This window comes from Geotrypetes seraphini, chromosome 16, assembly GCF_902459505.1.
Source record: "Geotrypetes seraphini chromosome 16, aGeoSer1.1, whole genome shotgun sequence".
Lineage (NCBI taxonomy): Eukaryota > Metazoa > Chordata > Amphibia > Gymnophiona > Dermophiidae > Geotrypetes > Geotrypetes seraphini.
In genome coordinates, this window is record NC_047099.1 from 51529771 (window position 1) to 51545562 (window position 15792).

The 15792-nt window shown below is 44.9% G+C and overlaps 1 protein-coding gene across 1 annotated transcript in view; it reads right to left on the reverse strand.

The window, feature by feature from the left end:
* The window catches only part of LOC117350718 (titin homolog), a 46105-nt gene that overhangs the window by 24012 nt on the left and 6301 nt on the right, over positions 1–15792 (reverse strand). The window contains exons 2-3 of the mRNA XM_033925238.1: positions 6986–7718; positions 3121–3208 (exon numbers count right to left, since the gene is read on the reverse strand). Of these exons, the coding sequence (XP_033781129.1) occupies positions 3121–3208; positions 6986–7679 (782 nt within the window). The 5' untranslated portion in view covers positions 7680–7718. The remainder of the gene's footprint in view (positions 1–3120; positions 3209–6985; positions 7719–15792) is intronic.

Below are 15792 nucleotides of genomic sequence, written 5' to 3' on the forward strand. Positions count from 1 at the left end.
ACCATAAAGCTCTATGACATCACAATTCAGGTGCAAAGAGCCTTAGCCAATAGGAAGAGGAGATGCAAATGTTAAGAGCCTTAGCCAATGCGCTTCCAGAGAGCGTAAAAGGGCAGAGTACGGTACTGGGGTTCAAGAAAGGATTGGACAATTTCCTGCTGGAAAAGGGGATAGAGGGGTAGAGATAGAGGATTACTGCGGACTGCTGGGCACGATGGACCTCAGGTCTGACCCAGTGGAGGCATTGCTTATGTTCTTATGATTCTTTGGGAAAAAAAATTAATAGTAATATTGATTCTACAAGGCTTCAAGGATGTATTATAAAAACTCACTTAAGTTTGGTCTATCGGCAGTGGCAAATTCCATAAATGAGACAACTGAGTAACACACAGGGTGAGTGGCGCCTGGGGAGGTGGCACCTCCTTCTCCCCCCCCCTGCCATGTCCCCTTCCCTTTTTAAGTTCTCCGGCATGAGCAGCGTGCCCATGTCGGTGTCAACTCGTCCTTTGAGGTCACTGCCTAAGCGCGGGTCTCGGACGTGACATCAGAGAGAGTGCAGATGCCGACACGGGAAGCAACCTCATGCTGGAGAAATAAAAAAGGTACAGGGAAAGGCAAAGGGCGCACGTGCATGGCAAGGAGGAGAGATGAACGCCCTTAGGAAGACCACACCCAGGGTGGACTGTCCCCCCACCCCCTCCATAACCCCCTTATAACACAGTTAAATGATTGCAGTTACTATATCAAGTGGGCCAGATTGAAATGAACACATTTACAGGATTTTAAGCGGTGGTCTCAAACTCGCAGCCCGCCAGGTACTATTTTGAGGCCCTCAGTATTATAAAGAATGATTCTTTATGGAAAACTTGTGCCTTAACCCTTTCAGGACCATAAGGATCGTAGGCCAATTTTTGTGGTTTTGATGACATTTTTATGGTAAAAAGGGCTTGCAGATGCCAAAAAATTGATTTTTTTTGTGAAATATCATTATTTTTTTTAAAAAAAATCACACTTCTGGCTTATGGACAGTGTGGCAAGTGAATCTTCTCGTCAATCTGGCAACGACGCTAATGAATGAATGTCGGAACCAGTTTGTTTACATAAAGGCAGTATCATATGGAATCCGTACATATCAAATTTAGAACTGTAGACTATCCCAATCAAAATTTATAGGATTTTTAAGTTATGGGACAAATATGTCCCTTGGTCCTGAAAGGGTTAAGCATCCGGCAGTCGCTGTAACCTCACGCAAGCGCTTTCCTGCCTCTGTATGCAATTGTCCTCTCCACTCCACCTCACAATCGCGTACAGACGCAGGAAAGCGCTTGCGTGAGGTTACAGCAGTGAGGCGGGCAGCGTTCCAGAATGTAAGGTAACCCTCGGAGGCAGTTCAGGCTTGTGCGTGTGTCTGGTGCTGGAGGAGGCGAGAGCTGAAGGCGGTTGGCGGATGCAACCGCCAGACACTCAAGGCACCAGTTTTCCATAAAGAACCCTTCTTTATAATACCGAGGGCCTCAAAATAGTTGATCCAAAATCTTGTCTCTTGCAGTTGATACTTTAGAGTCTAAATCACAATTTTGCATGACATAAAACTCTTTATAGTTGATAAATCTTTCCTTACTTGCTTCTGATAATTTCAGCTATTCACAGCTGAAAGCAGTGCAAGATGTAAAAAGTGAAAGACTGTCTAAACTTCACTTTCTGCATGAAATTATCAGAAGCAAGTAAGGAAAGATTTATCAACTATAATGAGTTTTACTTCATGCAAAGTTGTCATTTCTTTAATAAGACATTAACTATTTTTTTTCTGTAACCCTCCCAAGTACCTACAAATCCAAAATGTGGCCCTGCAAAGGGGTTGAGTTTGAGACCGCTGATATAAAGAGCATCTCAGCGGACTGAGGACTTCAGAAGCCATATGCGGCCATGGGAGCCTGCGTTGGAGACCACTGACATAGGTTATGTCGAGGCTAAATACAAAGGTATAAGAAGAAAACCCCAAAACTTGCCGCAGATAAAAATGAAACTCAAAAACATTGGAAAAAATAGGGGGCGAGAGGAGGACACCTCTTCCCATATATTGAAGGAAGGGGGGAGGGATGAATGAGTAAATGAGAAATAGAATACTACTCAATAATTCCATGAGTATAAAGCCTATAAGTGAAAAACTTCAATATCAGGAAACTGTATATGATCACACGCTCTTGGACAACTACAAGATGGCTATTGAAGCCCAAGTGAGTTCACCCGATACATCATTTTGTCTCTAAATAATAATAAAGTGTGCTTGAAAAAGGTCAAACAATTCAATAGATGAACAAGTGAAAAATTGTGCAACGATTCATAACTCATTCATCTCCCTCTTTTAACATCTCTTCAAAGTTCAAGGTATGTTCAATAAAGAGAGATAAATACCATGAAAATTCAGTAAAGAATTAGCCCAAGAACAGTCCAACTTCTCTGGATTCAAAAAACAGGAACTATCCGTAACTCTCGGAGGTCAGTCCATAATGTCCAAGAGCGTTTGATCATATACAGTGCTTCTGAGCAACAAGGCCAGAGCTGTGGTGGGGTTTGTAGGGAAAGGAAAAGGGTCTTGTACGTGGCTTTTTTGAACCTGGGGCAATGGAGGTTGAAAAGGCGGGGGAGGGTTATTGGTTTTTAATGGCATTTTTCAATTAACAGCGCCAATCAAACCAATTAAAATAGGATGTTATGTATTTGGTTGGTTTTGTTTCCTGTCCTCCCTAATGAGCTCAGAACGGTCGACAAGGTTGACGTACATAATGCGTAGACAAATTATGAATTTACATGTGTACAGTAATGCTATATCTACAGAGAGTCAAGCTTAGCATCCAATTTGGTCATTTTAAGTCAACAAACTGGTATTGTCCTAGGTTCCAAATGTTGAAGTTGTCCTGTTTTTTGCAGGATATCTATTGTAAAGTCTGGCCTGTAACGTCCTCATGTTCCAAGTTAATGGAGTTCCCATTGATGCCCTCCCCAGCCCATCCTACACCAAAAAACCATATATGGAACACAGATCGTGCAGGTCTGTCCATAATATCTGGGGCTTTTGCCCGGGTTCACTGTCAAGCCCTGAATGGTTTTATACGATACCTGCTGAGGGGTTTTGTCGTTGCTGGTCTCTCTGGCTTTGGCACTGCTTGCTTGGCACTTGTGGGTGACTCTACCATAGGCTTGGAAACTTTCAAGGGAAGAAAGAAACCAAATTTAGTGTTGGACTGAGACTGGCGGGAGGTGGGGGGGGGGGGGGGGGGGGGAGAAGAGACAGCCTGATTTGCAAACTAAAATGCCTCATTTTAAAATAAAATGAAAACGCTGTGAGCCAGATGCTACCGTTGGCACTCTAACTTAGGTTGTAGTAGGTGCCATATCGCCAGCTAACTTGGGGTTCCTTTTATTAAGGCGTGCTAAATGCTAAGGCAATAATACTTCTTCAAGAGCTCATTCTTCAAACATACTCTTTCATATTCACCGAAGTCCCTCAGATTACCACACTTGCACTATATGTGTGGCAAATCTTGTGTGGTGGTTCTCCTCACCGGAACTATTTAAATCGGTGTAATTAATTAATTGTTGTCAAATTTTCTTTCAATAAATATGTATATGTGAACTTAGCTTTTTGATTCAATCAAAATCAAAGTCAATCAAATGAATCAAAAAGCTAAGTTCACATATACATATTTATTGAAAGAAAATTTGACAACAATTAATTAATTACACCGATTTAAATAGTTCCGGTGAGGAGAACCACCACACAAGATTTGCCACACATATAGTGCAAGTGTGGTAATCTGAGGGACTTCGGTGAATATGAAAGAGTATGTTTGAAGAATGAGCTCTTGAAGAAGAATTATTGACATAGGTGCCAGAATTGTTCTTGAAATGCTAAGGCAGCCATAGAATATAATGGATGCCTTAGCATTAGCGTGTGATAAATTGGTTATTATGCTTTAATAAAATGACCCCCTAATTGTCTCAATTTGTTGGTTTATTTATATTCTACCTTTATCAAGGCAGAGCACAAAACAACATACACAATAAAATTACATGCAAACATCTGAAAACCATATAAAATTTTACAGTACAAAAGCCAAGATCCATAATATCCACAGAGCTAAATTATTACATATTCGTTTCCACACTAAACAGCAATACACCGGCCACAGCAAGACTTTAGAAAATACAGACTCCGAATGCATACTTCATAAGACAAAACAGGTGTCGTTTCAGGAAGTTTGTGAATTCCCCTCCCCCCCATTCCCTGCTTCTTAATATAGGATGGAAGTTTATTCCATTCTTCAGGGGCAACACAGGAGAAAACCCCGTCTGCAATCTGACTGCAGTAATTGACCATGCCATCTCTTTAGCCCTGCTGTCATTGATCAACAATTTTGGGGTGCCACCAACATCTTCCTAGAAAAAGACTTAGGGGTACTGGTGGATAAAACAGTGAAGCCGGTGGCGCAAGGTGCAGTGGCCTCAAAGAAGGCGAACAGAATGTTGGGCATTAGCAAAAAGGGTATCACTACCAGAACGAAGGAAGTTATCCTACCACTGTATCGAGCGATGGTGCGTCTGCATCTGGAGTACTGCATCCAATACTGGTCGCCGTACCTTAAGAAGGATATAGCGATACTCAAGAGGGTCCAGAGAAGAGCGACTATGATGATAAAGGGCATGGAAAACCTTTCGTATGCTGAAAGGTTGGAGAAGCTGGGGCTCTTTACCCTGGAAAAGCGGAGACTTAGAGGGGACATGATAGAGACTTATAAGATCATGAAAGGCATAGAGAAGGTGGAGAGGGAGAGATTCTTCAGACTAGCGGGGACAACAAAAACAAGAGGAGACAGGTTCAAAACAAATGCTAGGAAGTTCTTCTTCACTCAGAGGGTGGTGGACACCTGGAATGCGCTCCCTGTAGAGGTGATAGGACAGAGTACGATATTGGCTTTCAAAAAGGTATTGGATGACTTCCTGAAGGAGAAGGGGATTGAAGGGTACAGATAGAGGGTAATTTTACAGGTCACTAAATGATTAGGGGATACACGTTGTAGGTAAAGGACCACTTACAGGTAATGGACCTGGGGGGCCGCCGTGGGAGCGGACTGCTGGGCACGACGGACCCCTGGTCTGACCCGGCAGAGGCAATGCTTATGTTCTTATGTTCCCTATGCACTATTCTATGACTTCTGTGCCTAACCCCCTCTTTTACAATGAAACACTAGCGTTTTTAGCGCCGACCACCGCGGTAATTGCTCAGACGCTCATAAGAATCCTATAAGTGTCCAAGCTGTTACCGCGTTGGCCAGCGCTAAAAACGCTAGTGTTTCATTGTAAAGGAGGGGGTAATTTTCATAGTGCACAACTCAAAAGGAGTCTGGTTATGGGAGGAGCCAAGGCGGATCAGGGCTGGTCCCAGAAGTTACATTGGAAGCCACCAAAAGGATGACCAGTTCAATTCACTTTATAGATCCTAATTAATAAAGCTTATAAAGGCGTCATGCGGTAAAAATCTTTGCCAGTGGGTGCAATTCATTTTTGAATCGTAGCATATAAGCTTTCTCACTCAATGCAAAAAGAACTTTTAATAAACAGGAATGTTTCAAAAGAAAGCAACAATTTTTCAAAAAGGATTCAAATTGAAAGACTTAGCTTTGGAAATGCTGATAGAAGACTAAACCCCAGCTTCGACTCCAGCCTGGCGCCTTGTGATCCACTATGAGCATTTGTAAGCTTTATTAATTAAGATCTAAAAAGTGAATTGAACTGATTGTCCTTATGCTGGGGGTTTTGGAGTGAACGTTGCATCGCACTACCCCTGGACGCCCCTGGACAGACTTCCCAAAACCTGGCATTTGTCCTGGTTTTTGGAAAGCCCCAATGAGCTCCGGCCGTTTCTGGAGGGCTTCTGAACGTGTTCAGATGACATCGCACACATATGCGCATGCTGCAGGCCCTCCAGACACGGCTGGAGCTCGTCCGGAAGAAGAAAAGAGGCTTGGGGGGGGGGAGGGGGCAGGTCTGGAGGCAGAACTGAGTGGGGCTGGAGATGGAACAGGGTGGAATCATGTGTCCGGGAGAAAAATATGGTAACCCTAGGTATGCATAGCGTTCGATCTACCCCTTTATTGTTTTGGAATATACATTGGATACAGACATTTATGTCATGCTTTGGCAGGTGCCCAAGGTGAGATGCAAAATCCATGCCATGCTAGTATTTTATAAAGGGTGCTCTGCGCTAAGTGCCCTTTATAGAATACCAGTTTTACCGCAGATCTTTCCAGTGCATAACGTTGAGTGCCGTTTACTGAATACTGACCACAATGTGCATTCTTCCCCCCCCCCTGGGAACCCACACAAATCATTGCGCTTGCATACCTTATCGGGCAACACTACGCACCATGGCCTGGATTCGCAAAACAACGCCGATCTCGGTGGCCGCAGATTGCGTGGCAATCACTCATCGGCACCAGTTTTGGAATCGCATTGAAGCAAAAGACAGGCCAGGGTTTTCCAGGCCTACATTTCCAGTGGCCATCTTTGCGTGAATCGCACCTACATAGGCGCTTTAAGCCACTGATCCATCATTGGCCACACCTACTTTGGCATTTGGTGGCCTAAAACGCCTACGTAGGCGCAGTTATGGTGCCGATTTTCTAGATGCCAGTAAGCACCTCAAATCTTGGTTAAAAACACAATTTGGAGAGCATTTTTAACAGAGATATGGATGTCTACTCCTACTCTCTTTAAGAAGTGGGCACATTATTAACGACATTCATTGAAAACCAAAACATTCCAAATGGAAACGATGCAAAACGCTTCTGGATGCCCATCTGAATGCATGCTGAGGACATTTTCTGGGACACTGAGGCTTTTTCTCCAAGCCCGTACCATTTTGACAAGAAGGGAGTGAATCTGAAACAACAGGACGTGTCTCTGCCTCTTATTCTCTACCCACCTGTGGACTGCTTGGAGGCACCCACCACTGGTCTTACGATTGGCTTTCGTGCTGGCTTCGGTGGCGACTGGCTACCTTGGGACTTGATGCCATTGACTGGGTTGGAACCCCCAGCCAGTCTACCAGTTGGCTTGGGTGGCGACTGGCTGCCTTGGCTCGTCCCGCTCTTCTTTACCAGGGGCTTGATGCCATCGACTGGGGTAGAACGGCCACTAGTCAGTCTACCAGTTGGCTTGGGGGGTGACTGGCTACCTTGGCCCATCCCACACTTCTTTTCCAGGGGCTTGACACCATTGGCTGGGCTGGAACTACCAGTTAGTCTGTCAGTTGGCTTTGCCCCAGGGGAGCCCCTGAGGCCGACCTTGGGTGACCCCTTCTCTGGCCCATTAGCTTTCCTGATGCTGCTGATGCCAAGGGCCCTGCTGGAGTCTCTGCTTCCTGGAGCTGGTCTGCTATGGGGAACCGTTTGTCGCTCTAACCCTGAGCTCTGTGCCACACGCCGGGGCTCCCGTGGTGAATTCTTGGGTAACTTAGGAATAGCCGTGGCCACTTTCCCCTTAACTGGTCCATTCACCCCATTCCCAGGGATGGCCGCCTCTGTTGGACTTGCGCCACCTGGGCTGGGGTTGTCAGAGGTCATCTCGCTGGGTCCAGCCGGCACAGACACAGGCTCTTGGCAAGAAGTTGCATCCATGACACCTGAGAAAACAGCAGGGCAAGAGCCTGTCACTGCCTGTGAAAAAGAGAAGAATTAAAGTGTTAAACAGAGGCAGGAAGATTGGGAAAAATCTAAGAGATTTGTTTCAAAACTATAAGACACTTTTCTACAAAACAAGTTGTCTGTCAGTTATACGGATTCTTGCTTTCAATACAAGATGGTCTTTCTTATTAAGAAAATCTATTTGCTGCTTCTCAATGCTATGCCTCTCACTTTGGTTTTTTAATACAGGGGGACAATGTTTTCCTTTAGATTTAGTCAGCGCTGTTCCTCCTCAATCTGTCTAGAGAAGATCTCAATATCCCTGTAATGTGGTGGATGGTCCTGGCATGGGAAGGCGGTGGGGGGAGGGATGGAGCTGCAACTCGGTGCAGTGCCCTCAGGCCGATCTAATCCCCTTTTCATTTCTCCTTCCCGCTGCATAGCATGCAGGGAGTTTGTACTTCTGATCTTCTTAAAACTCATGGGCTAAATTAGAACTACAACTACAACCAGGAAGTTTTTCTTCACACAGAGGGTGGTGGATACATGGAATGTGCTGCCAGAGGATGTAGTAAGCAGGAGCACGCTACAGGGCTTCAAAGAAGCTTTGGATAGGTACTTGGAGGACAAAGGGATAGAAGGGTACAGATAAGAATGGAGGTAGAGGTAAGTTATAGAATTGGTCGGGGACCACTGTTTCAGGCAGTGGGCCTGGTAGGCCGCCGCGGATGCGGATCGCTGAGCAAGATGCACCTATGGTCTGCCCCAGTGGAGGCAACTCTTATGTTCTTAACTCCCAGCATGCAGCGAGGTAAAACAAATAAGGTGAAGTCAGGGGGCAGTCTTAAGGGTATATCACTTGTGGCCCTCCCCGCCCCCCACCCTGATCTAACATTGCACCCTCCGGGTACAGCAGGACAGTGGGGTTTGGTTCACTTTGCACAGCTGTTCCCTCCCGAAATGCATCAAGGTAGAGCGCATCTACTTCCTTAGCCTTGTCCCTCCTCTCAAAGCTGGCCCACGGAGAGGGTTCCTCACTGGGCTATGAACACGCAGAGCATACAACCCCATGCACAAAGGAGAGCAAGCATTATGTCTGTAAGATTTTAAAAGGAATTACAATTCCTGACCAATGACGAGGTTTTGACAGGTAGGATATGCTGAATGCTCTCTGAAAGACCAGCAGGATATGGTATTCACAGTGGTATAGCAAGGATGAAAGGCGCCCCTCTCCTGATATCTTCCCCCTCCCCCCCCCCCCCACTTCTTCCCTACCCTGTACGTCTTTTAACTTCCCCGGTGCGAGAAGTATCCCCAACTCACTGCCGGCGTCGGCTCTCCCTCTGAAGACATTTCCTAGGTGCGGGACACGGAAGTGACATCAGAGGGAGAGGCGTTGCCGCTCGCACCAAAGAGATAGAGGTTCAGTGGGGGGTGAAGTGAAGGCAGAGAGGTGGCAGCGCCCTCACCAAGATGGCACCTGGGGTGGACTGCTCCCCCCCCCCCCCCGCACTCTGCCACTAGGTATTCGCTACCTGAAAGATATAACTTTGAAAGTTCTTACATTTTTTTTTCAGATAAAGGATAATAATTGAGTATTTATTTAAAATGATTTATAACCCACCTATCCACAAATCTAAGCGGGGAACAAAAATCACATACAAAATAACACTAAATAATACATACTGGGGTCAATATTAAAATGAGTAATCCACAGTGTGTTGCTTGAAATACAGTTGAGAGTGTTTTACGCTTGGGATTTGTTGAAAAGCTTTGCGTGCTCCCCTGCGTACGCTATTTATTCTATTGAAAGAGGAGGGGCCACAAGTCCACTCCAGACACCGGCATTGACTATCCAGTGGCTGACTAACACCTACGTTTATGGTTAAACGGTGGCGTAGGTGAGGTTTGCACCCAGGGCGGTGATGCCCAGCATTGCTGCGCTGTGCATCCCCTTGCTCTTCTCCGCCGTGCTGTGTACCCCCCGCTTGAGCACCCTCTTTCCCATCGCTTGAGCACCTCCTGCCCCTTGTGTACCTCTTGAAATGTTTGCCAGCATGACCATCATCCACCTGCTGCTTGCGCCAGCCTCAGATCCCTTCTGATGTCACACATCCTGGTCCCGCGACTGGAAAGTGGCATCAGAAGGGATCCAAGGCCGGAGCGAGCATGCCAGCAAACATTTCAACAGATATGCTGAGGGGAAGACAGGAAGAAAGGCGCCGGTGCCCCAGCAAAGATAGCAGTCCCCCCCCCCTTACTATACCAATGCACCATCTGGCCCTATCGCTTTATTCAATCAATCAGGATCTACCACACTTCCAACCCTATTTGCTTTTGTTTTCTTTGCTCCCGCTACCGGCGCTTCAGCCACAAACACAGAACAGAATTTTTTTCTTAAGCAATTCAGCCGTATCTTTATCAGCTTCTACATATTCCTCCCCTTTACCTGAGTCTCACAATGCCACTTTTGCACTTCTTCATATCACTGATATATCTAAAAAAATATATATATATCTTGTCTCCTTGTTTTACTGTCAGCTATTTTTTCTTCCGTTTGCATCTTTGCTTTCCTGACTGTTCAACCAGCTTCTCTTACCTTTTCCAGATATATTTGCCTGTCTTCTTCATTCCGTGATCTTATGTAGTTTATGAAAACAAATCTCTTTTTCCTTATCTTCTCAGCTAGTGATTTTGAAAGCCAAAGCGGCCTTCTTTTCCTCTTAATTCTACTTAGTTTTCTTACTCCATCTCCTACGCCAATGGGAGATTAAAGAATGCAGCTCTCTTTCTCCCTCTCATCAGTGCCCTGGGTTGCTGGTCTCTTCAAGGGATCCCGCCAGCCTCTCCTTTGTCACTTTTTTAAGCAGCAGGATTAGCATAACATGAATTGATCCCCCCCCCCAGCCCTGAGCTATGCAAGGAAGATTTTTGTGTCTAACTGCACCAGCTGGAAAGCCACGTGATCAAGCCCCCTCCGGCTTCTCCTTCACTCCCCCTGTATCAGAGAAGAATGGTTCACAGGCCCTGCGTGGTGTTCGCCTCCCCCAGATGGAACTGCGGTAGAATGGAATACCAGAGGAAATGGTCCTAAAAATTGGGGATGGGAGGGATGGGGAAATCAGGTCTGGATCCCATCTCGAAGCTTCCTCTCCCTCATCTCTGGGGCGGGAGGGGGGAGTCCAACTAAGCAGCAAAATTTAGAATTTTGCTTTTCCTTAAACATGTCTGCAGAGCGTCCTCCTAAACCCATTCCTCGGTGCTTGTGCAGTAAGGAAAGGGACAACTACTGGCAGCCAGAAAGAGAAATGGCCAACAGCCAAGATTAAAGGCAGGGAGAAGAGAGCCAAGGTTTTAAAAATGTGAACTGGAACTTTATAAACCCAACAGTCTCTGAGCTCTCTCAGCCTTGTGCGACTCCTTTCCCTGCTAATCCATATAAAAAGTGAAGGCAACGCTTCAGCAGACGGGTAGACCAAAGAGGTCCTAGCTCCCACATCTGCCATTTCATGTTAAGAGCGAAACATAAATTCTCATCAAGCTCTATTCCATTTGCAGCCCTTGAGATGCATAATGAAGCTCTTCGGCTCTTTTTGGCCAAGAAGGGGCTGTTAACAAGGACTGTTGGCTGCTTCGATCCATTTACAAAACGGATGGGTCAACGGTAACACCATGAGAGCGGAAAGATGTGGGATGTTAAAGAGGCCAGTGGCCAAACAGAAAAGCAAGGATGGATGAGGCAAAGTGCAGTTGGTTTGCACACCTCAGAGGCAGGGAGCTTCTATCCCGACTGGTACAGAGACCAGTGCAAAGTTTGTTCCCGTCCCAACTCCATCCTCGTGGCATCTGTCCTCATCTGCACAAGCCTCCAACACTTATGGTTTTACATGTAACTCTTTTTATTAAAAGTATAAAAAGGGACAATATTCTGTACAACTGTTTGTAAATCACAAATAGAGCCTTCCATTTTGATCTGGTTTTGCTGTGACATTCCCAAAGATTTATGGGAGTGGCCTTAGAGATCTGGCCAATCGCAGTTGTAGGTCACTCCCAGTGTGTCCCAGAATGCACTGGGAAGGGTCCTACGAATACGGTTGGCCCAGGTGCCTAATGCTCCGCCCATTGGTTGCAATTCCCAGATAGCTTAATTCTGGCTTCTTTTCTGTAATCGACCTGGAACTTTAATCAGTATGGTGCAGAATAGAAATGTCAGAGAATGTCATTAATGTATGTATATATTTTGGTTATGTCATCCTTTGCTCATGACTGACCTGAAGGTTAGAAACATAGAAGATGACGGCAGAAAAGGGCTACAGCCCATCAAGTCTGCCCACTCTGCTTACCCACCCCCTGTCTATGCCCTAATGTGCCTTCCAAAGCTTATCCCTCTAATAAAAAGATATCAGCCCTGTTTTCCTTTCTTCTGGTTTATTTTATTCCTATTTATTACCTTTAAACTGGACTAACGGGGTGACCACACTTTCTTATTCATGAGTAGCCCGAGCATCGTAATTATTGCATGACCAAACCATTAGTTGGTTCTTTCAAGATTTGGTAAACTGCTGCTCAGACGCAATGACACATCAGAGCACTTTACAGAGCCATAAAGAATTGGATTACATCACTACAAAACCCGCTACAGAAACCCGGCAGACCTGAGTAAGCACAATTACATTAAGGCAGGGGTGTCAAAGTCCCTCCTTGAGGGCCGCAATCCAGCCGAGTTTTCAGGATTTCCCCAATGAATATGCATGAGGTCTATTTGCATGCACTGCTTTCATTGTATGCTAATAGATCTCATGCATATTCATTGGGGAAATCCTGAAAACCTGACTGGATTGCGGCCCTCAAGGAGGGACTTTGACACCTCTGCATTAAGGGGAAACAGAAACTACGAGTCCCAGCATGCATTGGAAGAGGGAGGAGGGATGAAACTAGGTCTGGCCACCTAGTAGCACTAATTCTAACACAGAATGTCCTGAGAGCGTATCAGGAAATCTGCTCAAAGTGAAACAAGTATTTTGTCAGCCTCTTTTTTTCGGGGGGGGGGGGGGGGGGGGCTCAGGTTCAAGTGCTCAGTCTGAGGCTCTGAGCTGAAGACACCCTTGGAAAATTTCCTAGGCAGTGTGCACAAACCCACAGAGAATCTCTGCTCCCCTAAGGCACTATATGAACCTATGATCCCTGCAGATGAAAAATGTTGAGTACGCACATATTACAGTACTGCACTGGGCAAATGTACTTCAAAGCTTGGGCTGTGTTTCTCATTTGCTTACCTCATCGGGCAATTAGCTGGCCTATTTAGACACTGCCCTGTTTTGTCTGAGAAAAATCCCAGAGGGGCGAGAACACACACCCTTGAAATTATACACTATTTTCACTGGGCAGAAGCAGGTGGCGAGAGTGAAAGCATATAGTCACTTACCTGTAATGTAGGTTCTCTGTGAACAGCAGGATAAGTGGGACATGTGACGGGTGATGTCACCTACATGTGGCTGATGCATCCTGCTTGTTCTAGATGAAGGTAATAATATTCTGCCGAACAACTGCACAGAGAGGTTATATAAAGGTCTGATATATATATATATTTTTTTAGCTCCCAAGACAGGTATAAGCAGGAAATGGGCCAGACAAGTTTAGTCCTAAAAAAGTGTGAGCTAAACCAAAAGTACCTCGTTAAGGTGTGGGTCCTACTGTGCTAATCATTATCAGACACTCCCCTCCCCCAAATATTTACAGAAATACATTCTGAAGGCTATGCCCCCCCCCCAATAAATGCACAGCACCTTCCAAGATGATTTTTTTAATACCGTAAGGCTGAAGCATTTGTGCAAAGCAACATGTTTTCTAGTGACTTCAGCTCCTTGCTGTGCCAGGGGATTTCCTCCTCTAGAGCTGCTTGGAAAGATAAAAGACATTTAATAGGCATTCCCCTGTGCCAGGGAATTGTATTAAAAGTTGGCACAGAGAGCTCTACAGAGATGAGATCACCTGGTACAGCTTCCAGTTTCAAGAAATGTGGGCAGAAGGAGATAAGCTGCTTATTGGGGGCAGAAGTGGGATTGACTCCGGAGTCTACAGGAAAGGCATGTAGAGTCTAAAGTCCCCGGGACATCTGCTCCTCTCCGAATACTTCATCCTGGCAGACCAGAAAGGTCAGAGGTTGAGGAGTGTGTGCGTGGGGGGGGAGGGGAGGTAACGTGTGATCAAGGCATGAAAAGTTGTTTAAAAAAGAAACAAAAGACAGATTAGAAAATTGAAAAACCAGTTGCATGGACAATATTGAAAAATATAGAAGGAATTGCTGACAATGAATGCAGAATGAAAGAGTACGAGGGTGGTTTGAAGGTTTGGTATAAAAAAAAATCAAATTAAATAAATATTTTTTAAAAAATTTTTAAAACTGGAAACTCGCTGGACTAAGGCCTCTTTTATTAAGATGCATTAGGGTTTTTTTTTTATTGCCGTCCGCTGCAATAAAAGCTCCGACACTCATAGAATTCCAATGAGCGTCAGAGCTTATAATTTAATGGCTGGTGATTTAAAAAAAAAAAAACCCCTAATGAGGCTTGATAAAAGGGAGCCTAAGTGGATAGCCCTCGATGGAGACTATGGAGTCCTTTAATGAAGGCATGCTGATTTAGTGCATGCTAAAGATTAGCGCAATAAATCAGTTAGCACACCTTAATGAAAGGACTCCTATGTAGAGAAATATAATTGTTGGGGATTTTTAAAAAATATTTGTGTAATTTGATTTTTTTACTGAATCTTTCAAACCACCCTTGTAAATAAAGCAACAGAGGCAGTCATTTTTGCTGCTCGAAAAACAAGCAATTCAAATACATCTCACGAAGGCCAAAATTTTTTTAAAAAAATAATAAATTAGCAGACAGGAAACTTCAAGAAAAAGAGGAAACTGCAGATCATGTTATTAACTGCAGCTGCAAAATTCCCCAAACTGAATATAGGAAAAGGAAAGACTGGGATTTTTTTGAAAAAAACAAAAACCCACATTCAGTGTGACAAAAATATTATTGGGAACATGAAATTAAAGATACGCCCCCCCCCCCCCTTGGGGAGGGCTTCAGTGTCTGGGAGGGTGTAGATGGGCTGGAGTAGGTTTTAACGGAGATTTCGACAGTAGGAACCCAAAGCTTTGGATTCTTGCCCAGAAATAGCAAAGAAGAAAAAATTTAAAAATTTAAATTGAATCAGGTTGGGCAGACTGGATGGACCATTCGGGTCTTTATCTGCCGTCATCTACTATGTTACTAGGTTAAAACAGTAGTACGGTTTTTCATGCTGGCCGTGCCGGTAACTGCAGCAACCCTCATAGCTATGAGTGTCGGAGCTGTTGCCACCACAGCTGGCGCTAAAAGCCATGTTACTGTTTTATAAAAAAAAAAAAAAGGAAGGGGAAGGAAAGCCATTGAAAATGAAAACTCAAAAATAATATCAGACTTTAGAATCCAAACTGAATAGACAGTGAGATTACAATACCCCAGATATAACAATAGGACTGAAAGATGGGTGGAGGGCCATTTTCAATAGGATGGCTAAATCCAACTTTGGACATTTAGGGAAAAGTGTCTAAAAATCCAGTAGAAACAGATAAAGGCCAAATGGCCCATCTGCAGGAACCATTATCTCTTCCTCTCTCCGAGAGATCCCACCTGCCTATCCCACGCCTTCTTCAATTCAGTGTGGAATAATTTGTAAGTTTCATGGCTCCACATCATTCTCTTCTTGGCTGGGCTGAGAACTTTCAGTGAGCCTTTGTATTGTGACATCATAATGCCTCATTCCACCAATGCCTAAGAGCCAACTTCATTGGCGATGTCATAATGGCTGGGTTCCCCTATACTTAGAAACACTGTGATGGCAGATAAAGGCCAAATGGCCCATCTGCAGGAACCATTATCTCTTCCTCTCTCCGAGAGATCCCACCTGCCTATCCCACGCCTTCTTCAATTCAGTGTGGAATAATTTGTAAGTTTCATGGCTCCACATCATTCTCTTCTTGGTTGGGCTGAGAACTTTCAGTGAGCCTTTGTATTGTGACATCATAATGCCTCATTCCACCAATGCCTAAGAGCCAACTTCATTG